Source organism: Capsella rubella, unplaced genomic scaffold (assembly GCF_000375325.1).
Source record: "Capsella rubella cultivar Monte Gargano unplaced genomic scaffold, Caprub1_0 scaffold_7, whole genome shotgun sequence".
NCBI classification, from domain to species: domain Eukaryota; kingdom Viridiplantae; phylum Streptophyta; class Magnoliopsida; order Brassicales; family Brassicaceae; genus Capsella; species Capsella rubella.
Window position 1 is genome coordinate 3,767,868 of NW_006238917.1, and position 21,787 is coordinate 3,789,654.

The following is a 21,787-nucleotide window of genomic DNA, read 5'->3' on the forward strand; positions in this document are numbered from 1 at the left end:
GTTCACTTTATTAAAAATGTATTTTCTGGTTTGATTCAAGCTTATCTTCAATTGAACTGATTCGATTTCGTTTGTAATTTTATACGTTTACTAGATAAAATTAAAACTTATTGATTAATTACAAGTTTTACATGTTTTATGAAAGTAGTACCAGTTGTTTGTTAAAATTATTTATTTGTGTACAATTATTTCCTTAAGCTTTTTCTAGTAACAAATCCTAAATTTTAAAAAGGGATTTATAAGTTTTAAACGATAGGAGTAACCTAAATTTAGTAGCAAATTTCCATATTTAATTTAACTGAATGATAAATAGGAAAATAAACTTGAATAATGGAAATTTAGGAAAGGGAACCTTAAAAAGTTACACGTCACCAACCTAACCGAATACAAGTTTAAAAGGGTTTGAAGCTCTGTTTCGCTCCAACTTCCCCCACAAATTCTAATCTTTGCTCATTGACAACGATCTTGATTCTAATCTTTGCACCGCAAAACCCTAAAGCTAAAAGAAAACCATTGGCGAGTACGTATCTCTGAGATGGAGGAGGAGAGACCCTCGATGTTGCCGTTTAGCACAAGTTTTGATCCCTCGAATCCATTAGAGAGTCTGGAGAAACTCGTTGAATTTATTGGGAAAAATAGTAATTTTCTGATCAAAAACAAGGCGGAGAAGGACATCACCACCGCTGTTACAGCCGCCATCGCCAAGGAGAGGCTGAGGAGAACAGAGAAGGAGAGTGTCATCATGACTTCGAAGTCAGAAACTCAGCCTGAGGAATCTAAAGAGAAGATCAGCAAGAAAGCAGCAAAGAAAGAAGCCGCCAAGCTAGAGAAGTTGCGCCGCCGGCAGGAAAAAGAAGAAGAAACCCGTAAGACAGCTTCAATGTCTGTCGAAGATGAAGATGACGAGTACTCCAGTAACTACGGCAACGTGAATCTTAGCGAGTTACCTGATCCGAAAGCCAGAAAGTGGAGAGAGGCTGTTGAAGGAAAGGAGTGGACTGATGTTAGTGATTTAGTGGGAGAGATGGTTGGATCAGAGGTTCTAATCAGAGGCCGAGTGCACACGAGTCGCTTATTCTTTGTGTACTTGAGGCAAAGTGGATCCACGGTGCAGTGCGTGGCCAAACAAAAAAACATGATTAGATTTCTCAAGCAGCTGAGTAATGAATCAATTGTTGATGTTATTGGTGTTGTCTCTCTCCCCAAGGATCCTGTGACCGTAGCCACACAGCAGGTTAATTGCTTTCTTTTTTCTTCTCCTCACAATTCCTGTGTCATAAAAAGACATTAACTAAGTGTTGTTGTTGTTGCAGGTTGAAATTCATGTGAGAAAAGTGTACTGCCTCAGCAGATCCTTGCCACAATTACCACTTATTGTGGAGGATGCTGCCAGAAGTGAAACGGATATGCATTACTTTAAAAAGGTAGAATCATGTTTTAAGATTTGTTGGAATATGTACTACAACATAGGGTATGCATTGCTAATGTTTCTATGGTCTGTTCATAAGAGTTACGTTGTTGTTTCCATGATTATTACAGGATGGCACACCAGCTGTACGTGCTCGTATCCTTCAAGACACACGTTTGAATAATAGGGTGCTTGACCTCCGAACACCAGCTAATCAAGCCATCTTCTCCTTAACGTGCCGATTCAAATATGTAAGCTCTTGATCACTGCTAAAGAATTTGCCATGTTACTAAGATATATATATATATACATCATACAAATCTCCTATGCTGCTTTGCTGAACAAACTAATAATTGTATTGTAGACGTTCGCGGAGCTCCTAGTATCCGAGGATTTTATAGATATCAACACACCGAGACTTATAGGTGGTACAAGTGAAGGAGGTTGTGCTGTATTTAGCTTTGATTACAAAGGCCAGCCTGCTTGTCTGGCTCAGTCTCCTCAGCTACATAAGCAGATGGCAGTATGTGGTGATTTTCAACGCGTCTTTGTGATAGGTCCTGTTTTCAGGGCAGAAGATTCGTTCAGTCATAGACACCTGTGTGAATTCACTGGTGTTGATGTAGAGATGGTGATTCGAAAAGACTATACTGAGGCAAGTTTGTGCTGTTACAAATATAATTTCCTCTCAAGTACCTTATATGCTAATATATATGTGTTTTCTTTGTTTATGCAGTTAATGGACCTGGTGGAGCGCTTATTTCTGCCTACATTCACTAAGATAAACGACATGTTCTCAAAGGAACTGGAAGCTATCAATAAGCAATATCCATTTGAACCTTTGAAGGTAACAATGCAGTATATGAGCAAAGGAAGAATATAAACTGAGTTTTGTTTTCATATCTTATTGATTCCTGATAATTGGCACTAAATTGCAGTTTCTACCGAAAACACTTTTGCTAACCTATGAAGAAGGGATTCAAATGCTTAAGGTATGACTCGACTTTATGATGCTTAAGGAGTTATTCGAATGGACTATCAATAAAATTTGGGACTCCTAATGTGTTGACAGGAAGCTGGTAAGGAGGTTGATCCTTTTGGAGATTTAAACGCAGACTCTGAGAGAAAACTTGGCCAGCTCATTCGGGAAAAGTAATCCACAACTTATTCATATATATATTCCCTAGTTCACAAGATGTGATGCTTAAAGTTGTAATTTGAAATTGCATGCAAACATTCAATATTGTCAAAACTGCAGATATAACACAGACTTTTACATACTGCACCGCTTTCCTCTAGCAGTTAGGCCATTCTACACCATGCCATGTGAAGACGATCCTCGTTACAGCAAATCCTTTGATGTCTTTTTGAGAGGTAACTGAGTTTGAGTTTTATGATTTCTTTTGTAATTTATGTTTCTTCCCACCAATTATGCTTACTAACACTCTTTGATACTGAGTTTGTCATATAGGCGAGGAGATCATATCAGGAGGCCAACGTATCCATGACCCAGAATTGTTGGAGAAACGTGCAAGAGAATGTGGCATTGATGTCAAGACACTATCCACATACATCGATTCATTCAGGTAAAATACAAACCTGACCAGTTTTTTGGATCCTAGAAATTGGTCATCATATCTAAGCAACATGCATGGCTACAATAATAAAATAATGTTTTCACATGCAGGTACGGTGCACCTCCACATGGTGGATTCGGAATGGGGCTGGAGCGAGTGGTCATGCTCTTCTGTGGACTGGACAACATCCGTAAAACATCCCTCTTCCCTCGTGACCCTCATAGGCTTGCACCTTAATTATAAGAGTTTTTATTCATTCTGTAGGATTTGTTATTCATAAATAGAAAAACCAAAGTTAGGGATTTTTGTGGATATCTCTTGAACCTCTCCATTGTAATTGGTTCAACCATTGTTCTACATCTCCTTTGGGTTTTTTCACATAAGCAAATAAAATTCAAAGCCCACTTAAATAAACTCATCAATCAAAGGTTCTTTAAGCAATATTGACGTGGCCTTATTGGTTATAAAACAAAATAATCTCGTTCTTTTTTCTTTTTTTTTTTGTCTTGTCGAGACTAGTCCTTTCTCTCTCAGCAGAACAATGGCTTCGACGGCTACGACTACTGATTTTTTCAAACCTCTCCCCTCTCCTTTCTCCAATGGTTAGTTTCTCTGTGCATCACTCTCTGACTCTCTCTCTCTCTGGGGTAATTTCCATAGGGTATGCGACTGAGTTTGTGTGAATTTAAGTGTATACTTTTTGGTTTATGCCTTGTTACTCTCTCTTGGGTTTCATCTGGGTTTGAAAAGCTTTCGAATTCAGATTTCAATTTATGAATTTTGGAGAAGAACAAGTGTGATTACCTTAGGATCTTGTCTCAGTTACATATATCTTAGATTCGTATAGTTTTTGATCATCTTCGTCTCTGAGTTTATTTTTATTTCCCGGGATTGCAAATTCAGGTAACGCGGCTCAAACAAGTAGTAGACATAGCGTGGTATGGTTAAATCGGAAGAACACTGGTTACAGGTCTCTTCGTGTTAATGGATTGTTCGGAGGTGGGAAGAAGGACAATAAAGAGGATGGCCAATCAAAGGTACATCATGTTTCTATTTTTCATGTTCATTTACTCTGTTAGATTCTGTCTTGTTTTTTTGTCTCCGCAACATTATTAAGTTTTACCTTAGAGTTTGATGAGGTTTCTTATTGCTTTATTGTATTTTTGTCTTAGGCAGGAATTCTTGGTAATATGCAAAATCTGTATGAGACTGTGAAGAAAGCTCAGATGGTCGTTCAAGTAGAAGCTGTTCGAGTGCAGAAGGAGCTAGCTGTGTATGTCCTCGCATTACCCTAACCATTTTTCATTACTAAACTTTTTAGTTTCTTCTTCTGTCTTTCTGAGTTTCATGCCTGCTTTTATCCTCTCATTTTTAATTCTCCAGTGCTGAATTTGATGGTTACTGTAAAGGCGAGCTTGTTAAGGTATTACAGACTCTGTTTTCTGTCCTAATTTACTAATAGATCAACTACACACTATGTCAGCTATTCCTCTCTTATCAAATCAAATCAATGAGTCTCTCGTTCATTATATGATGGAATGTGGATCTCTGCTGTCTGATTCCTTACATTAATGGATAATTACACAAGGATGCTAACTTTTAGTTTGTTCTTCGATCTCCTATGTGTTTAAGTGACCAAAAATTTTGAAATTGTATCAGGTGACATTATCAGGTAACCAGCAACCAATTCGCACTGATATCACTGATGCAGCAATGGAATTAGGTTCCGAAGTGAGTAACCTTCATTCACTTAAATTTTTGTTTCACTTGCTCCTACGTAGGAATGATCTCAGCTTCTCATGTTTCATGTTTTCCTTTGGCAGAAATTATCACTACTGGTCACGGAAGCATTCAAGGACGCACATGCAAAGAGTGTATTGGTAAAGACTTCACATACCATATTTTTACAATACAAATATAAGTAATCCATTCACTTTCATCTCTTGACTATATAGAACCTTTTGGATTTCACAGGCTATGAAAGAGAGAATGAGTGATCTTGCGCAGAGTTTAGGGATGCCACCGGGCCTTGATGGATTAAAGTAACAAAACTTGAATCTTTTTGTGATTTCACTCAACTTCCAGGTATGAGAAGTCCAGTTTTGGTTTTGTATATCAGGCACACAAAAAAAAAAAAGCTCTGTTCTGATAAATTAAAGAGAGATATTTGAACCTTTGTACTTCTTTGAATATCAACAATTACTCAAATGCTCTCAAATCGTTTTGTTGTTTCCAAATTTTGGAAATGAATCGAGCTTTTAACGGAAAAATAGGAAATAGAAGAAATCCGAGTTTACTCGGAATAGGTTCCTAATCTGGTTGCCAAATTGTGCCTCTGGGGACATTTTCTCTTACTCTATGTTTAGGTTACTGAAGTAACTAATAAGATTTTGGAAGCTCTTTTCCGGCCAAGAATGATCTAAAAAGAACAAGGGCACGCTTCGGTTCGAATAGTGGCACCTCGTGGCCCGCCCCTCTTACTGTTGCAAAGGTCAATCCCTGGTAAACCTCTGTCCATCCTCCCACCTATCACCACCGATAAACATCACCACCTTATATATAATACATATCCATGTGCATATATAAATGCAGTATGTGTATGTATATCAAACCTGGTTATCAGAGTACCAAGGATACCAACGAGTTTTCACCGGGAGATTGAGATGGCTCAGGGAAAACCGGGTGGCGGTCACTGGAACCACCGAATCTGTATCACCGCTGCATATGACAGTACAATCCACAAATTTGGTTAGTAGCCAAAATACCGAGTCTGAGTTTTGCTAGGTTCATTACAACTAGACCTTAGATGAATTGGCCCATTTTAAGCTAGACCCTGATTTATTAGTACATATCTGTTAGATTACATCCTGATGTGGCCCTATGGTATATATGTTGATCCACGGTTAAAACCAGGTTATAGGGGATCCGCTGATGTGACTATACCAAGCTGCATTGAACCATAGTTTACCTGAAAATCCAGATCCTCATACCAGACGCTGCAAGTTCCTTGTATATGGGCAACATTGTCTTGTCAGAATCTTTCCATTTCTTGATCAGAATATCACTGCACCAACCCAAACAAGAAACCATTTGCTTTCAGGATCAGTCTTTTGTGGCAAATCATCATTACACAGTCGTGGTTAAGTGGTGAAGCGAGCTGTTTACCTGCAAGCTGTCCATTTATAGCGAATTCCAGTGACATTAGCGTGCATAGCTCTCTGAACATCGCGACGGTTGAAATACTTCTCTGCGTAACTCTCAGTACAAGGATCGTACCCAGACACTAACCGTCTACGCAAGAGTGTGTTCTTCATCCGTACAAAGAAACCAGTATTGTTCTTCTTTTGTAATGCAGCCACGCACATTGGGGTGTAAATGCTGTACTGATCAATGTCACCAAACTCGTGGTTCATGGCATAGTTAACCGCGGTGTCGCAATCGTCGGAAACTTTCTCCACCGTGAAGTTGCAGTATTTGAGAATTGACTTGTAGGTTTTGTCGGAGATGATTGCGTGAGTCCACCAGTAGGTTACAGTTCCGATGCTGTCGTACTGATTGTCCGTAACCGCGTTTCCCACCTAGAGATAATAAAGGATGGTACTCATTTGCTAATTACGAAAGGGGACATATAGTTTTGATTAGAGCTAGGCTGACCCTATTTGTTCTTACCATGAATCCTTTGAGATTGATGATAGGTTTGGAGAAAGCTTTGTTGTAGTCATGGATCTTTTTGGCTAGCTGAGGAACATAATGCCCTGTCGACAATATATATTAACAAATATTAATCATTGAGTTGATTCTTAAAACTGCAAACTTAAACCCAATCATTTTGCTAAAGTTAACGTACCAGCGTAGCTTTCACCAGCGATGTAAAAGTCTCTGTATTTGTATTGGGGGAATTTCGATAACCATTTGATAAGAAATATCAAGTTGTCTTGAGCTGTGATTAGGAATATAATCAGAACCATGAATCAATTTTCTCAAGAGAACATAAAGTGTATATAAGCTCATGATGCGGTGAATAACTAGTTATATAAGAACCTGTTCGTTCATCGCCTGAATCATTAAGATCAGAGCTTGTGTTTGTGTAGGAATATCCAACTCCGGCCGGTGATTCCAAAAACAGAAGGTTTGCGTCTGTGTTATTTGTCCACGTTTAAGTTTAATCAAATCGATATCAGAACGTTATATTTTGTAAAACGTGTGATTATTTGGTTACCTCTGTTCCAAGCGAACTTGTTAAGGTAGAGATTAGAACCGGTTTTGTTGATACGGAACGGTCCAATCTCCTCTGAAGCTCCATAAGCAATCGACGAACATCCCGGTCCTGTTAATTACAATTTTCTTAATCAAATTTTGATCCAAACAATTAACATTGGAGTTTTTATTTGGTCCAATATGAATGTAACCCGAATTATGATGACATCTTTTGCACATGCCCCGACTTTCTCACTAGGAATGATTAAATTGAATAAAAATAGCTAAAGACCAAGATACAAAGAATATTTGATGATGTTTTTTTATATATATTTCTGGACCAGAAAAAGTGATTAATAGCAACAACAACAAAAAAAAAGTGTGAAAAATATCACGCGCGGGCGTGTGTGTGTATAACTAACTAGAATCATCATTTTTATCCATCAACTTGTGACATCCATGAATACGCATGCCTCCATTGATCTATAATAGTATACCACAATAACAATTTGGCCATTTTCTTATGTTTTTTCTTTTCCGATAAGCAACAAGGTCAACTTTCAAATACATACTCCAAAAGAATACTCAATTAATTAGAAAAAAGTAGTAAGCTTTTTGGTGATGTATTTGTATGTTTTGTTTTTGGATCCAACCCAATTATTAAAGGCAGCATAAAAGGTTATGTCACCTTTTTGTCATGCTTTGTTACAGAAGCTAATGAAGAGACAGAAGAACAAAGAACAAGTTGACACCATCAAAAGTGACCTGAGAACTCTCAGTATTTAATCATTTCACACAAGAAAATAAATCTGGATCATTTTAATAGCACCAAACAAAAAATAGAGACTAACCTTTCTCAGGCTAATCATGCTTTTTGAAAATATGATTCATAAGTATATATATCCATTATAAGTCTATTAGCCTAACCATAATAGTAATAAACAGAAGGCTGGGGCTTCGCGAGGTCCCATCACTCCCATGTATGAGTTACATTTAATGTCTGATGGCTACAATAGTATGTATGTTATTCCTAGTCGCCATGGATGTTTAGGTCCAAGACGACATATGATACTAAAAGCTTTTTGTGGCACTGGCATGGATGGATCAAGGCCAGGGGCATCACACATTGCCTTTATGGTGAGGCTAACTATATGATATATTCCAATGGGAGATAAGGGCATTTACTACAATGCGCTCAAGTACTAGTATTGGGTAGAAGTAGTAGATTGCACAGAGTACAAAATCCCAAGCTCGTGGAGGACTTATATATAGTAACTTAATGGTGTTGCATAGTAAAAGACAATTAATATAAAACTGCAAGAGTTTTTTTTTTTTTTTTTTAAAGGTGAGTGCATGTTCCATTAATGAGGAGCAGATGGGGTGGTTGATATGCTATTTTGGTTTGATATTGATTTGTTTTTATCCAAAATAACGATTTTTTACCAATACATAATTACATATGCACAAATTAGTAGTTGCTAATAGTTTATCTTATTGCATTGTTTAGGGACTAAGTTTTTGTTTGTTTCATCCCTCTCTCTCTCTCTCTTTGACCCTTTTAACTGTCTTCTTGTCCAAAAGAAATTGGACTGAACTTATCATATACTATTTAACATATGGGTCATTTGTTTGGTTTCGGCTATTTTTCTTTCAGCTTTAGAAAATGGTTAATCTACCTTGTCTTTTAGTTTAGTTTGGTTTTAGTTGTGGTATGATTGCAATTTATGTATAGATTAACTCATATAACTACTCATAGCCAGAAATAAACTAGAGACCTACACTCACAAAGAAGAAAACTGACCTCCATTGAGCCAAAGAAGAAGGGGTTTGGTGTGGGGAGAAAGAGAAGATGACTCAGTCAGCCAGTAGAAGAGAGCACGACCGTGAGACTCGTTAACATTGACATACCCTGAGTATTGCGAGAATGCGACTTTTGGCTGCCCTGGAAGTGCTTTGATTCTATCCTTCTCTTGCTCTCTTGAACTTGAAGAAGTAGATGATGAAAATGTAGTCGATACAAGAGCTACAAGAAGAAGGAAAATGATATGTGTTCTTGCCATTTCGTGTGCTCTCACACTTTCTCTAACCTTTTTTCTGCAATGGGTTTATTTTTTCTTGGTTTTTCTGTGTGTGTTAGCTCATAGAGTATGTGGAGATGTACGTTTGTATTTATGTATGTATATATATATGGGTGTGTGAATGTAGAGAGATGTATGGATTGATGGATGGGGTTTTGGAGGTTCTTATTTAATGTGTGTTTGCTGTGTTACTACATAATGTGCAGGTTGGCCAGCTGTGAGTGGACCTTTCTCATTCTCTCTCTATGGTAATGCGTATTTATTGGCATATATATGTATGTAATGTATGTTGAAGTATATTCACGAGCTTCTAATTTACACAGCCAATATAGCTAGCTAGGGACTATTCACGAGTTTGTCTACAACACCTCACATTTACTAATTTTGGATGAAAACTCAATGCCATATCATATATATATGTAGATGATTGAGCTTATACTATTTGTTTGTTGTATTTGCTTCTCTCACATAGAAATGGTGTCACCACAAATGCAATGAAAGTGAAAAGGTCACTATTTCGGCTCCGAAAACACACAAGAATTTCTGTAATGGGTTTGAATCAGTTTACAAATTAGTATAACAAAAAGTAAGTAATTATATTTTGTCAACTTATTAATCACGTAATACTCTAATCGCCTATTATATTAAACCATCTTTTATGCATAGTTTGCATTAACCACACTATTTACTCTACAAAGATTGTTCAGATTTATATTAACCACACACTATTTACTCTGCAAAGATTGTTCAGATTTATAAAGTGTTACAAAAAGATTTTGGTGTAATGTGTGCTACATTGCCAAACTTTGAAGGCAAATTTGGATCTTGAATCAGAAGGAGATGTGATTTTAGAATCGGAAGCAAATTAAAGCCATAGATGTAGCATATTCTATTGTCTTAATTATATCATCCTCTCGTACGTGCATGATAATGTTATGTTTCTTATAATATTAACATGGTAATGTGATTAGGCGTAATCGGTACGTAATCATTTCTATCCATAGTCACACATTTCTCTCAGTATTATTAACTTTTAGGTGATATTTTTGGAATCATTTGACTGTCTTGATATCTCCATAAATGCTGATTGGTGATCAACTAGGTGACATTAAGTCAAAAACTCTGTAGCACGTTTGTTCGTGAGTGACTGAATGATACATCAAACCAAAAGAAAAAACAAAACCAAATTAAATAAACTGCGTATATAAAAATTATATTGTAAGGACAAAGAAAAGATAGAAAGAAAGATGTACTTACCACAAGATAAACCAAAGAAACAAACAAACGAAAATGGGACACGATGTGGAATAATCATAATGACTTTTGTATTATGTTGTAAGAACGAAGAAGAAGACACTTCACCAGTTCACCGTTGTAAAACCTTCATAGCTTTTGTCATTTTCATAATTTTGAGAGTTTTCTTCGACTTTTGGTAAACACAAGTTGTCAAAGATCACTTGTCCACCCGACCAGTTAAACTTGATTATTAAAATAATCAAATCTTCTTAGAAACATATAAAAGTAGCAAAACGTATTTATGGTTCACCATCTACTACATTAACACTAGGAAGAGACTATTAATAACAGTACTACCATTGCAAAGACTTTCAAACAATCAAATCTTCTTAGAAACATATAAAAGTAGCAAAACGTATTTATGTTTCACCATCTACTATATTAACACTAGGAAGAGACTATTAGTAACAGTACTACCATTGCAAAGACTTTCAATTGCGTAGCGTCGTAAGAAATGATAGGTCCAAATCGGTGCCCAAAAAGCTGGTACACCATGTCGGATAGATATATATAAATATATTTTTCAGAAGCATGATAACACTTTTGGTATTTTTTTTTGCTTATGCTTGAGGATATTTGCATTCGATTGATGATATATATAACTTTAGATTGCCATTGTTTGCAAATGCTTTTTAAAAAGTGAAATTTTGATGTTAGTGAATTGAAGGTAAATCTAAAAAAGAATCAGATAAATTATTATGCAAAACGAATGTGAATATTTTTGCTTTAGTAACGGGAAAATTGTTTATATAATGTTATCAACTATTTAATATTTATGTATATATAATGTCTCTTTGTGATTTGGTCGGTTTCGAACGAATCCGTAATTTTTTTACATCGAGTTAAAAGAATATATATAATGAACGTTATAGAGGAAGATTATGTTAAAACATACTATAGCTTTATGGGGATCATAGTAGGTTTGTAGTCTTGTTTCTCTCTAAACGAGGTTCAAACTCGGAGACGATAACTTCTTTGATATGCATTTACAATTATCGATGAACATATAAGTTTGATAATGTTACAAGTCACACCGCATATGGGGATTGAGACCTCAATGTATTCCTAACAACAAGTAGACCTTTTAACCATCGAAGTCAAACACAATAACACAGAGAATTGGCGTAATGGTCGGCAGATCCGAAGGAATTGCGATCATAAATGGTTGAATTTTAATGCAACATGCACGATCTATTCGTTTGGGGATTTGATGCTTATTCATGTTAGAAAACACATTGGGTTTATACTTAATTTATAGCAACAGTGGATTTAAAGAAAGCATGTAATGTAATAGGCATGGCTTAAATAGGGTTATACATACTAGATCAAGATCATACGGGTAGATTGTGCAAGTAATTATATTGCAACTATATGGACCCAAGCAGCTTCGATGCTTAAGTTGCTACATCCTCATATATAAAGTAGTAACCCCATGCCAAGTTGATATGTATCCTCTGACTGATCCTCATGATACTGAGTAAATAAACTAATAACCATCGCCATGATTATATATTTATATTTGCATTTTGTCTCTATGCATCAACCCATTCTGACTATAGTATTTATACAAAAAAAAAAAGAAAAAAAAAATCAGAAGCTTATATTTCCCTTTTTTTTTTTTTAAGTCCAATGGTCGATATAAAATTACGGAAACATTCGTAGTTAGGTTTTGACAAAATATTAGTCGGATAAGGCCTATTGGGCTTTTAGAAGAATTGTTTTTACAGATAAGCTATACAAAGAGGAAACATTAAAACGCAGCGTTTGTTTAAGCTGCCGCGTTGGAATATCTATAGCGTGTCGTTGGTCAATGGGACATCAATAAATCATACTATTCACCGACCATGGCGCCACCACCACCAGCCACCAGCTTCCTCGAAACCACTTTCGTTTATTAATTTCTTTTTTTTTCACAACGTTTATTATTATTTCTTTTCAATTTTACATGCAATAAACTTCTATAAATTAATAAATTTTGCTGGTTTAAAATCTGACTGATGTACAATTAACAAAATTTGATTAAAAAATAAAATAATTTCTTTTTGATTTCCATATAAAATATAGTCATAATAGTATCATAAATTTTATATATAGTTGTAAATTTTTCTAAAACACTAAAGTAAAAATTAAAATAATTAAATTTTTTTGTAAACTTTTCAATTCATATTTTAAAAAACTTTTTAAAAATTAAAATAACACTATGAATTAATAATTTTTAAAATAATAAATAGTAATATATAAATAAATTTAATAAACTATAAATTATTAAAATACTATGATTCCAACATTATTAATTTACACAAATTTTATTGTATACCAAAAATTTAAATTGTTTTTTCTTTGTCATGCTATATTCAGATTTGCCTATTTTTTACACACAAATAAATAAATAAATAATATTTGAAAAGGAAACAAATCTCAAATAGAAATAGGAGAAATAAAATATCTACGGACCCTTGACCAATTATAATTTTATTTTCTTTTTAATTTGAGGAAGTATAAGATAATTTATTCCTAATCCTTATAGGAGATTCATAGAGAATCATAATTTTCACTCTTTTTTTGGTGTTTTTTTGTTTTTTTCCCCTCTCTCTCTCTCTATATATATATATATTATATAATCTATCTCGCCGGTGTAAAGTTTTAGTTTTTTTATTTCTTATTGTTCAATCGAGAAATTGTATCGAGAAACGACAGGAACCAAGAGGTCTGAATCCCTCTCCTCCTCCTTGAACTCTACGATTTATATCTTCTCCGTGTTATTGTTGTCGGCTTTTGAATTGTCGGATTGAAACTCAAGATCCGTGTTCTGTTTTGTTTCCTTTCTGCTTCAATACGATTTATGTCTTATTTGGTTGCTTTCTCTCTAGGATTTGTTATCTGCGTTTCCTGATCTGTCAAATTTGATTGCTTCGTTAGCTAATTCTGCCACGATTTCTCTCAATCTCTTATGCTCATAGGTGGATTTAGATTTTGATTGGACGAATTGTGTGTTGATTCAAGGGTTATCTTTAGGAATTGATTTTGAAAGATCTTATTTTTGAATTTCAGGGTTGCGAAATTGAAGATCGAAGATGTTAGAGCAGCTTTTGATCTTTACCCGAGGAGGATTAATCCTTTGGACATGCAAAGAGCTTGGCAATGCTTTGAAAGGTTCACCCATCGACACTTTGATCCGATCCTGTCTCCTTGAGGAACGATCTGGTGACGTTTCATTTAATCATGAGGCCTACACCCTCAAGTGGACGTTTCACAATGACCTTGGGCTTGTCTTCGTCGCTGTTTATCAGCGGATTCTCCACTTGCTTTATGTGGATGATTTGCTTTCTATGGTCAAGCAAAGCTTCTCTGAGATCTATGATCCTAAGCGGATGGCTTATGATGACTTCGATGAGACTTTTAGGCAGCTTAGGAAGGAAGCTGAAGCTCGGGCTGAGGAATTGAGGAAGACTAAGCAAGTGGGGAAGCCTGTGACCAGTGTTAAGAAGCAAGGGCAGGTCTTGAAAGCTGGGCTTGAAGGAGGGAACAAAAGGATTGGTGAAGCTGCTTCCAAGAAAGACGATGGAGATGGTAATAAAGCCAAAGTCAGTAACTTGACTAATGGTCATTCCAAGGAGAATCAGCAATTGGAAAATGATTCTCAGGAGACTGATCTTGCTAACGGGAAAGAAAACACGAGTTCTAATGTTGCTGTTGATTTAAGCAAACTTCAGAAACTAAGAAGTAAAGGAGTAAGAGGTAGAGGTGTAAGGAAAGCTGACAGTATAGGTAATAAGAGTTCCAAGCTTGCTGCTGCGGAACCAGCCAAAAAGGCGACAAAGAAAAACAGGGTTTGGGATGATGCGGCTCCCAAACAATCGAGACTGGACTTCACAGATTCAGTCGATGAAAATGGGAACAACGATCATGTCGATGTTGTGGCTGCTGACCAAGGAGAAAGTATGATGGACAAGGAAGAGGTTTTCAGCAGTGATAGTGAAAGTGATGATGATGAGGAACCAGGAAGTGATGAGAAGCCTGCTGAGGCAAAGAAAAAAGGATGGTTTTCTTCCGTTTTTCAGAGGTTAGCATTTCTCTTTTTGAATGTGTTGCTGAGTTATATATAATCCAATCTTATTAACATATGTATTGTGATTTGTGTTTAGTATTACTGGGAAGGCGAATCTTGAAAAGACAGACCTTGGACCGGCGTTGAAAGCATTGAAGGAACGTCTCATGACCAAGAATGTGGTATGTGTCTAAACAGTGCTTTTTTTGTTTGGTTGTTGGAATTCTTATGTGTCTTACTTGATATTGGGCATTTTATTTGCAGGCTGAAGAGATTGCTGAGAAGCTTTGTGAATCAGTGGAAGCTAGTCTTGAAGGAAAGAAGTTGTCATCGTTCACTAGGATCTCTTCAACTGTTCAGGTTTTGTGTTTTGTCCTTGTAGCTCTTAACTGAATCTAGGAAACATTTCACTCTGCAATTTGAAGATGGCTTAATTGTGGTGAAACATATGGTTGCAGGCAGCGATGGAGGATGCTCTGGTTCGTATATTGACTCCAAGACGTTCCATTGACATATTGAGAGATGTCAATGCTGCCAAAGAACAGAGGAGACCTTATGTGGTTGTGTTTGTTGGAGTCAATGGTGTTGGGAAATCCACCAATCTGGCCAAAGTGGCGTATTGGCTTCAGCAGCATAAGGTCAGTGTAATGATGGCTGCTTGTGACACATTCCGTGCTGGAGCTGTTGAGCAGTTAAGGACTCATGCTCGCAGGTTACAGGTAATTAATTATATTTATCTGTGTGTTTAATGCCCAAATAATTGTGTGATTAAAATGGTATTGCTAACTCTGGATTTCAATTGGTGGTGGAATTTTTGGCAACAGATACCGATATATGAAAAGGGCTATGCAAAGGATCCAGCAGCAGTTGCTAAAGAAGCCATAAAGGTAGCAACTGACAATGGATCCGATGTTGTTCTTGTTGACACAGCTGGTCGGATGCAGGATAATGAACCTTTGATGAGAGCACTCTCAAATCTCATTAACGGTAATCAGCCAGACTTGGTCTTGTTTGTTGGTGAAGCCCTTGTTGGAAACGATGCAGTAGACCAGCTCTCAAAGTTTAATCAGGTTTGGTTTCTTACCCGCATTAGACTCCTGTTAGGTGTTTCATTGAGCCTTATTGACGATGCTTTTTTTCTTAAATTTCAGAAACTTTCGGATCTCTCCACTTCTGGGAATCCAAGACTGATAGATGGAATCTTACTGACGAAGTTCGATACCATTGATGACAAGGTACAGTGAAAAAAGATTGATACATGTATTTTGTGTTTGGTTGTATCATATAAAAATAAAAGTAAACAGGGGTGTTTTGGGATTTGATGTGTAGGTTGGAGCAGCTTTATCGATGGTTTACATATCAGGATCACCGGTTATGTTCGTGGGTTGTGGCCAGTCTTACACTGACCTGAAGAAGCTTAATGTCAAAGCCATAGTGAAGACACTTCTCAAGTGATCTCCTCTTCATCATCATCATCACCACCATCATTCACTATCATTATCATCATTACCATAATGAATCAATGTCTTAATCCATCATACTGTTGTTTTTTGGTTTTTGATTTGAAAACGGTTTCTCTTTGGATATGAATGTTGTTGTCTTTCTTAAAACACTCGCAAGACTTTATTTTCGTTGGAGTCGCAAAAATTCCCATCCCATGACTTTTTTATATGAACTATGTTGCAACTTTTGTTTTGAACTCAAAAGACTAATAATCATGTCAAATCGTGCATCTTGTTTCTAATTCTCTCTGAGAAATTGAATCTAACACTAATAAATGAAAGAAGACGTTTAATTTTCTCTTGTTTGGTGTCTTTCAAAATATAACTCTCAAACAAGATTATTAAAGTTATTGCTTTTAGCAAAAGAAAAATGTAACTGGTACTCGTTGGTACGTTATGACACATAGAAACAAAACAAAAAAAAAAACACTTGCGTTTGCGTATTTAAAATGAAACGTATGTTAGTGGGTAAATCTTGCCATCTTAATTACCAACTTTTATTACGGACCAGCTGAAATAGCCATTAAAAATGTTTTGTTCTCCAGTTCCACCACAACGGCTCGTGACCCATCAAATCATATATCCCGAACATTTTTCATACCTAGGCGTGTGCATCGTTTTTGCTTGACATAAATAAATTACTCTAGTAACATAGGTGAGAGGGAAACGTACGCTTTTAAGATTATGTAAATTAGATTCGACACAATTTCAAATTTTATAAATTCGTCAATAAATCTAATTTCATAATGAAGTTTTACTTTTGTTTCTTTTAGAAAAATTAAAGAAAAGAAAACCTATAACAGAAACACTTGTAATAAATCTACTAAATTAATCTACTAAAAAAAAAAAATCTACTAAATTAATAAACTACCAAAAAAAAGTTAGAATATCTTATAACAATCTATGTATAGTTCTGTGATAAATTTATTTAGATTTAAACAATTATATTTTTTCTTAACAAAATCTATATTTGGTCTAGACAACTCATCGAAATTTATTACGAAGTCAAACAAAATATTTGTTCTCGTTTCTAAATTCATTAAAGTATCTTCTGGAACATTTTGTTTTGTAATAAAAATAAAATAAAAAGTGAGTGAAAACGGACATTCATTTATTTAGCAAATCAGAGAGAGATTACTACACACTAGCTATGATACTCGGTTCGGATATGCCAAACCTAGCTCCAAACCACACATATGAAGGCTATATAAACAGCATCCACCATCTCCTATTCTCTTCACCTATTAGTGAAAAACAAGATACAAAACGAGTGACAAACTCAAACCAAACAAAAGAAGGAGATTTTTGCAGTTTGTAGTAAGCCAAAAAAGAAAACAAAACAATGGGAATCATAGTTCCAGTTCTGACCCTTGTTTTCCTCTTGTTTGCTAAAGTGAGCCATGGTGCAACCAACCCGAGGGTGATTCTGGTCGGCGGATCCGTGGGATCGTGGAAGGTTCCTGATTCTCCCAACAACACTCTCAACCACTGGGCTGAGAACAATCGTTTCAAAGTTGGCGACTTCCTCGGTACGTACTATCCACATATTCCTCTCTAGCTCTTTTAATTCATTTATATTTCCGATAATACTTATATACTTACATGTATGCTTTGATTCTTATGTGATCCCAATGCTTTCATCACACAAAGCTTATCATACCAATTACCAAATCGTGGATTATATTACCTAATCATGCAAGATTATTGTCAAAAACTGAAACAAATGTTCATAAACAAAAGTTTTTATATTTATTTGTTTTCGTTTCATATTGTTTATTATATATTATAGGGTTTTAATTAACGTTTAACATATATATATATATATATATATATATATATATATAAATTTGTGCATGTGGACATAGTGTGGAAGTACGACATGAAGGTAGATTCAGTACTACAAGTGACGAAAGAAGATTACGATAGCTGTAACACAGCAAAGCCCTTGAAGCAATACAATGATGGAGTCACAAAGGTTGAGCTTGACAAATCTGGCCCTTACTTCTTCATCAGTGGTGCTCCTGGCAACTGCGCAAAAGGCGAAAAGATTACTCTTGTTGTTTTGTCTGAACGCAAATCCGGTGGTGGTGGCGCTGGCGCTCCGAAGGCTTCTCCTGCTAGTCCTACGGCTCAAACTCCAGTCTCAGCCCCTGCCCCAGCCCATAACGCTGCTTATGGATTGAAGGTTGGCAACGGTTGGTTCTTGATCACCGCAGTTGTGATTGGTTTGGCTATGGCATAATTAGAGGATTCGCTCGAGAGAGAATGAGGTTTTTTAATTACTGAGTTCTTCCAACTTTTAGCAAAATTTAGTTTAATTTTTCAAGATTTTTGATTCCTTAGTTTTCATCATCATAAAAAGATCTCTCTTTCTGGTTTGCGTTTAAGTGTTTGGGATATTCAGTTATTCACTATCAAAAACTTTTTTGTTCTTGCGATTCTGTATTTTCAATTCTTTAATTTCCATATATAAACATATCGTCAGTCAATAAATACGAGATTTGTTGACTCGATAATTAATACAAAGAGATTTTGACCACACAATATATATTAATGATTTAATGGGGTTAGGATACATTTTAGAAAGTACTAGTATATTCTATGTACCAAATTAAATGGCGTTGTGAAATGTGGTAATTAAAGCAAAGCTAATCTTGTCTCTCGAAAGGAAAAGAGAATACCTCTCAATCTCATGCTACGACGTTATTCAAATTACATTTTGATTTTTGAGATTAGTTTGTCTATGATTTTGTTGCTAATTAACGCCAATGCCGTTATGGTAATAAATTATCTCTACTTATTTTTATTTTTTTTAATGATTTCAAAACTGATATGAGAACATTGAGAAGGAACGCATACGTATATTAATATATATATATATATATATATATCTCTTTGACTTGAACTAACTTGTCATCTAAAAGCCGTACAATATTAAATTCTTGACACATACGTAAAAGTAGTAAATATAATACGAGAGTTTTGTTCAGAAATTAAAATTTTGGTTGATAAAGATTTTCATAAATCTCTACGGTTAAATTCATTAAAATTTAATTTATGAAACAATATTAATACAATAAAATGTCACAAAAAAAAAAAGTTAACATGCCAATGCTAAGGTTGATGATGAGTGTTTTTTGTCTGCTTTAATCCAAAATTATCAAGAATTCACACTTTATGGGCCATTGTTCTATAACTTAAAAAGGCCTCGTTAATTTTATACTAAGGCCTGCACGTTCGAAAACGGCATGCAGTGTTATATCACAAACGGTAAAAGTGCAATCCGCCGCATTTCAGAGAAATACGACAGACAGTTGATGTTTAGAAATTGAAAACAGTAGAGCAACGAAACCTCTGAGATAAGCCCGAAGAGATGATGATGACACGGATTACATGAGCAAATCTCACGCATGTTTTTGCTCGAGATTCCGCCATGGATGTCGCTTCTGCTCGGAGCATCTCTTCACACCCTCCATGTATGCTTCTTCTTCAATTTTCAGCTTATCTCTGGACACTGTAACTTCTGTTTCTTCTGTATAACTTGTTTTTCTTAATCATGTTCTCAGTTTATGGAAACCCGATTTGTTCATCACAGTCATCCTTGATTCGGGTAACGTTTTCGTCTTCTTTTTTTTGGGTTCTTTACTGTTTTTGTATTTGATTCGTATTTAGTTTCTGAGAAGATGATGTAAAGTGAAAAGTATAATTTGAAAAGGAAGCTTAATTGTTAACTTGGTGATGTTTTTGAAGTCAACTACCAAGTTTGTTCTCTTCATTTTTAAATCTGAACATTAAATTGAAATAACTCTGCTTTTGGATAAGTTGGATTTAGCTGAACAATGAACATTAAGATATCTTCAAAGTGTTCTTAGTTCTGTGAAATTGTTTTGGAGATGCAGATTTCGAGGGATAAAGTATGTTGCTTTGGTCGTATTTCGAATGGTATGGTGAGCTTTAGTACTTCCCCTCATGGTAAGGCAACCAAAATGATTATTATATATCTGCTGCACTCTCTTCAGTTTGGAAACTATAGTTTTTATTCTTGATGTGGTTCTCTTACTGATATCAATTCAATCACTCTTTGTTATATATGAACACTTGTGGATTCTATATACTACTTACTCATTTTGGTTTTGAGTCACTTATTCAACTATTTATTTTGACGTGAGATGGATCTCTTAAATCATTACTTGCTTTCCTTTCCGTGTTTCTTCTTTAGCTGTTCCGGGTGGAAAATCATTGGGCCAAGCAAGGGGTAAAGGCGTGCAATGGTGTACCCGCTCTTTAAGATGGGGTCCTTACAGGTTTCATGATAAGAAATCACATTCATCAAGTGAATTGGCAAGAACTATCACTGTGAGATCAGATCTTTTACTTTCAGGAGCTGCAACCCCTGAATCTTCTTATCCGGAACCAGGTTTTTTTTTTGGCTAAACCTTTGTGAACATGTTTTTGTCTGTTTTGCTGGATTACAACTTTGTTTCTATCTCTATACACAATTCTTCTTTTTCTTTCAACTTTGAAGTGCAGAGATTAAGTTGAGCTCAAGACTGAGAGGGATATGCTTTTGTGTTGTTGCTGGCATTTCTGCCATTTTTCTCATTGTCCTGATGATAGTTGGTCACCCGTTTGTCCTTCTATTCGATCGCTATAGGAGAAAATTCCATCACTTCATCGCTAAAATCTGGGCTTCCATAAGCGTTTATCCGTTTTACAAAATCAACATCGAGGGTTTGGAGAATCTGCCATCATCAGATACTGCTGCTGTATATGTTTCAAACCACCAAAGTTTTCTGGATATCTACACACTTCTCAGTCTTGGAAAAAGCTTTAAGTTCATCAGCAAAACAGGGATATTCGTAATTCCCATTATCGGTTGGGCCATGTCCATGATGGGTGTTGTTCCCTTGAAGCGGATGGATACAAGAAGCCAATTGGTACGTTACTCTTTGTTTCTCCCACAATTTTCAAGTGTTTGTTTTTAAGCAGATGGACTCTTTAACTCTTGTGCAATTTATAGGATTGCTTAAAACGTTGCATGGAACTCCTAAAGAAGGGAGCATCAGTATTTTTCTTCCCAGAAGGAACACGGAGTAAGGATGGTCGGTTAGGTCCTTTCAAGGTAAACGCAATCTCAAGACTCTTTATCAGATTTTGGTATGTGTGTTAGCTAGCACATCATAGTAACATAAAGAGAGGCTTGTGATATTACAGAAAGGCGCATTTACAGTGGCTGCAAAGACAGGAGTTCCAGTAGTACCAATAACGCTAATGGGAACAGGCAAAATCATGCCAACAGGTAGTGAAGGAATACTGAACCATGGGAGTGTCAGAGTGATCATCCATAAGCCAATACATGGAAGCAAAGCGGATGTTCTTTGCAACGAGGCCAGAAGCAAGATTGCAGAATCTATGGATCTCTTAAGCTGAGGAAGAATGAGAAGCTATAAATTTTACATGTGGAAAAGAAGATAAATATGTTGAGATTTTGTTTACTCAAAATTCTGATTCCCCCTTAATGATAACTAAATTAAATGAAAAATGTCATTTTTTGGTTGAAGTTTTATTCAGATTTTGGTATAATATTTAAAAATTCCAGATTTTGTTTCTAGTTTACTCCGGTTTATAATTATATTGAAGTATCTCTCGTGGGGAGGTTAGGCTTGAATATACGTATCAGT

The 21,787-nt window shown here is 35.8% G+C and overlaps 6 protein-coding genes and 1 long non-coding RNA gene across 8 annotated transcripts; 6 read left to right on the top strand and 1 right to left on the bottom strand.

The window, feature by feature from the left end:
* The first annotated feature begins 268 nt into the window (after window positions 1–268).
* Window positions 269–3,399, top strand: LOC17878868 (aspartate--tRNA ligase 2, cytoplasmic). Its single transcript, XM_023778723.1, has 10 exons — window positions 269–1,234; window positions 1,314–1,424; window positions 1,540–1,659; window positions 1,773–2,063; window positions 2,145–2,255; window positions 2,347–2,400; window positions 2,481–2,560; window positions 2,667–2,782; window positions 2,880–2,994; window positions 3,096–3,399. The coding sequence occupies exons 1-10, from the start codon at window positions 536–538 to the stop codon at window positions 3,220–3,222; spliced, it is 1,824 nt and encodes a 607-aa protein (XP_023634491.1). The 5' UTR covers window positions 269–535; the 3' UTR covers window positions 3,223–3,399.
* A 64-nt stretch (window positions 3,400–3,463) lies between these two features.
* LOC17880703 (nucleoid-associated protein At4g30620, chloroplastic) lies at window positions 3,464–5,177 on the top strand. Its single transcript, XM_006284528.2, has 7 exons — window positions 3,464–3,587; window positions 3,889–4,022; window positions 4,158–4,258; window positions 4,369–4,408; window positions 4,645–4,716; window positions 4,809–4,865; window positions 4,960–5,177. Exons 1-7 carry the CDS (start codon window positions 3,527–3,529, stop codon window positions 5,029–5,031), a joined length of 537 nt encoding a protein of 178 aa, XP_006284590.2. The 5' UTR covers window positions 3,464–3,526; the 3' UTR covers window positions 5,032–5,177.
* Window positions 5,116–9,347, bottom strand: LOC17878797 (serine carboxypeptidase 24). Its single transcript, XM_006285732.2, has 9 exons — window positions 8,984–9,347; window positions 7,205–7,312; window positions 7,027–7,122; window positions 6,833–6,925; window positions 6,655–6,740; window positions 6,151–6,563; window positions 5,954–6,049; window positions 5,598–5,703; window positions 5,116–5,511 (listed from the first exon to the last, which is right to left on the bottom strand). The coding sequence occupies exons 1-9, from the start codon at window positions 9,240–9,242 to the stop codon at window positions 5,365–5,367; spliced, it is 1,404 nt and encodes a 467-aa protein (XP_006285794.1). The 5' UTR covers window positions 9,243–9,347; the 3' UTR covers window positions 5,116–5,364.
* Window positions 5,396–5,988, top strand: LOC111829526. Its single transcript, XR_002832916.1, has 3 exons — window positions 5,396–5,487; window positions 5,578–5,733; window positions 5,899–5,988. It is a non-coding gene; the product is annotated as an uncharacterized LOC111829526 (long non-coding RNA).
* A 3,819-nt stretch (window positions 9,348–13,166) lies between the features above and the next one.
* On the top strand, window positions 13,167–16,292 carry LOC17878373 (signal recognition particle receptor subunit alpha). Of its 2 annotated transcripts, XM_006283268.2 has the most exons (8): window positions 13,167–13,263; window positions 13,608–14,619; window positions 14,702–14,786; window positions 14,869–14,964; window positions 15,063–15,323; window positions 15,429–15,674; window positions 15,756–15,839; window positions 15,934–16,059. In XM_006283268.2, exons 2-8 carry the CDS (start codon window positions 13,631–13,633, stop codon window positions 16,057–16,059), a joined length of 1,887 nt encoding a protein of 628 aa, XP_006283330.1. In that variant the 5' UTR covers window positions 13,167–13,263; window positions 13,608–13,630. The 2 variants fall into 2 exon arrangements, with proteins under 2 accessions (XP_006283330.1, XP_023634146.1); XM_023778378.1 differs by lacking the exon at window positions 13,167–13,263 and having other exon boundaries at window positions 13,631–14,619; window positions 15,934–16,292.
* Window positions 16,293–17,350: 1,058 nt separating this feature from the next.
* Window positions 17,351–18,619, top strand: LOC17878095 (early nodulin-like protein 3). The gene is made up of 2 exons (XM_006285369.2): window positions 17,351–17,635; window positions 17,972–18,619. Exons 1-2 carry the CDS (start codon window positions 17,449–17,451, stop codon window positions 18,346–18,348), a joined length of 564 nt encoding a protein of 187 aa, XP_006285431.1. The 5' UTR covers window positions 17,351–17,448; the 3' UTR covers window positions 18,349–18,619.
* An 837-nt stretch (window positions 18,620–19,456) lies between these two features.
* LOC17877974 (1-acyl-sn-glycerol-3-phosphate acyltransferase 1, chloroplastic) lies at window positions 19,457–21,717 on the top strand. The gene is made up of 7 exons (XM_006283934.2): window positions 19,457–19,582; window positions 19,673–19,716; window positions 20,006–20,078; window positions 20,326–20,523; window positions 20,637–21,043; window positions 21,127–21,228; window positions 21,321–21,717. The coding sequence occupies exons 1-7, from the start codon at window positions 19,540–19,542 to the stop codon at window positions 21,534–21,536; spliced, it is 1,083 nt and encodes a 360-aa protein (XP_006283996.1). The 5' UTR covers window positions 19,457–19,539; the 3' UTR covers window positions 21,537–21,717.
* The last annotated feature ends 70 nt before the right edge of the window (window positions 21,718–21,787 follow it).

Excerpts from the sequence above, each read along its gene's own strand:
- LOC17878868 (XM_023778723.1), top strand. The coding sequence starts at position 536 with ATGGAGGAGGAGAGACCCTCGATGTTGCCGTTTAGCACAAGTTTTGAT. Across the intron at positions 2,256-2,346 it reads ATCCATTTGAACCTTTGAAG|TTTCTACCGAAAACACTTTT; the intron begins GTAACAATGCAG and ends ACTAAATTGCAG. Across the intron at positions 2,401-2,480 it reads AAGGGATTCAAATGCTTAAG|GAAGCTGGTAAGGAGGTTGA; the intron begins GTATGACTCGAC and ends ATGTGTTGACAG.
- LOC17880703 (XM_006284528.2), top strand. The coding sequence starts at position 3,527 with ATGGCTTCGACGGCTACGACTACTGATTTTTTCAAACCTCTCCCCTCT. Across the intron at positions 4,717-4,808 it reads CAATGGAATTAGGTTCCGAA|AAATTATCACTACTGGTCAC; the intron begins GTGAGTAACCTT and ends TTCCTTTGGCAG. Across the intron at positions 4,866-4,959 it reads CACATGCAAAGAGTGTATTG|GCTATGAAAGAGAGAATGAG; the intron begins GTAAAGACTTCA and ends TGGATTTCACAG.
- LOC17878797 (XM_006285732.2), bottom strand. The coding sequence starts at position 9,242 with ATGGCAAGAACACATATCATTTTCCTTCTTCTTGTAGCTCTTGTATCG. Across the intron at positions 6,741-6,832 it reads CGCTGGTGAAAGCTACGCTG|GGCATTATGTTCCTCAGCTA; the intron begins GTACGTTAACTT and ends TATTGTCGACAG. Across the intron at positions 5,704-5,953 it reads ATGAGGATCTGGATTTTCAG|CGGTGATACAGATTCGGTGG; the intron begins GTAAACTATGGT and ends TGTCATATGCAG.
- LOC17878373 (XM_006283268.2), top strand. The coding sequence starts at position 13,631 with ATGTTAGAGCAGCTTTTGATCTTTACCCGAGGAGGATTAATCCTTTGG. Across the intron at positions 14,965-15,062 it reads GGATCTCTTCAACTGTTCAG|GCAGCGATGGAGGATGCTCT; the intron begins GTTTTGTGTTTT and ends ATATGGTTGCAG. Across the intron at positions 15,675-15,755 it reads AGCTCTCAAAGTTTAATCAG|AAACTTTCGGATCTCTCCAC; the intron begins GTTTGGTTTCTT and ends CTTAAATTTCAG.
- LOC17878095 (XM_006285369.2), top strand. The coding sequence starts at position 17,449 with ATGGGAATCATAGTTCCAGTTCTGACCCTTGTTTTCCTCTTGTTTGCT. Across the intron at positions 17,636-17,971 it reads CAAAGTTGGCGACTTCCTCG|TGTGGAAGTACGACATGAAG; the intron begins GTACGTACTATC and ends ATGTGGACATAG.
- LOC17877974 (XM_006283934.2), top strand. The coding sequence starts at position 19,540 with ATGGATGTCGCTTCTGCTCGGAGCATCTCTTCACACCCTCCAT. Across the intron at positions 20,079-20,325 it reads CTTTAGTACTTCCCCTCATG|CTGTTCCGGGTGGAAAATCA; the intron begins GTAAGGCAACCA and ends TTTCTTCTTTAG. Across the intron at positions 20,524-20,636 it reads ATCTTCTTATCCGGAACCAG|AGATTAAGTTGAGCTCAAGA; the intron begins GTTTTTTTTTTG and ends TTTGAAGTGCAG.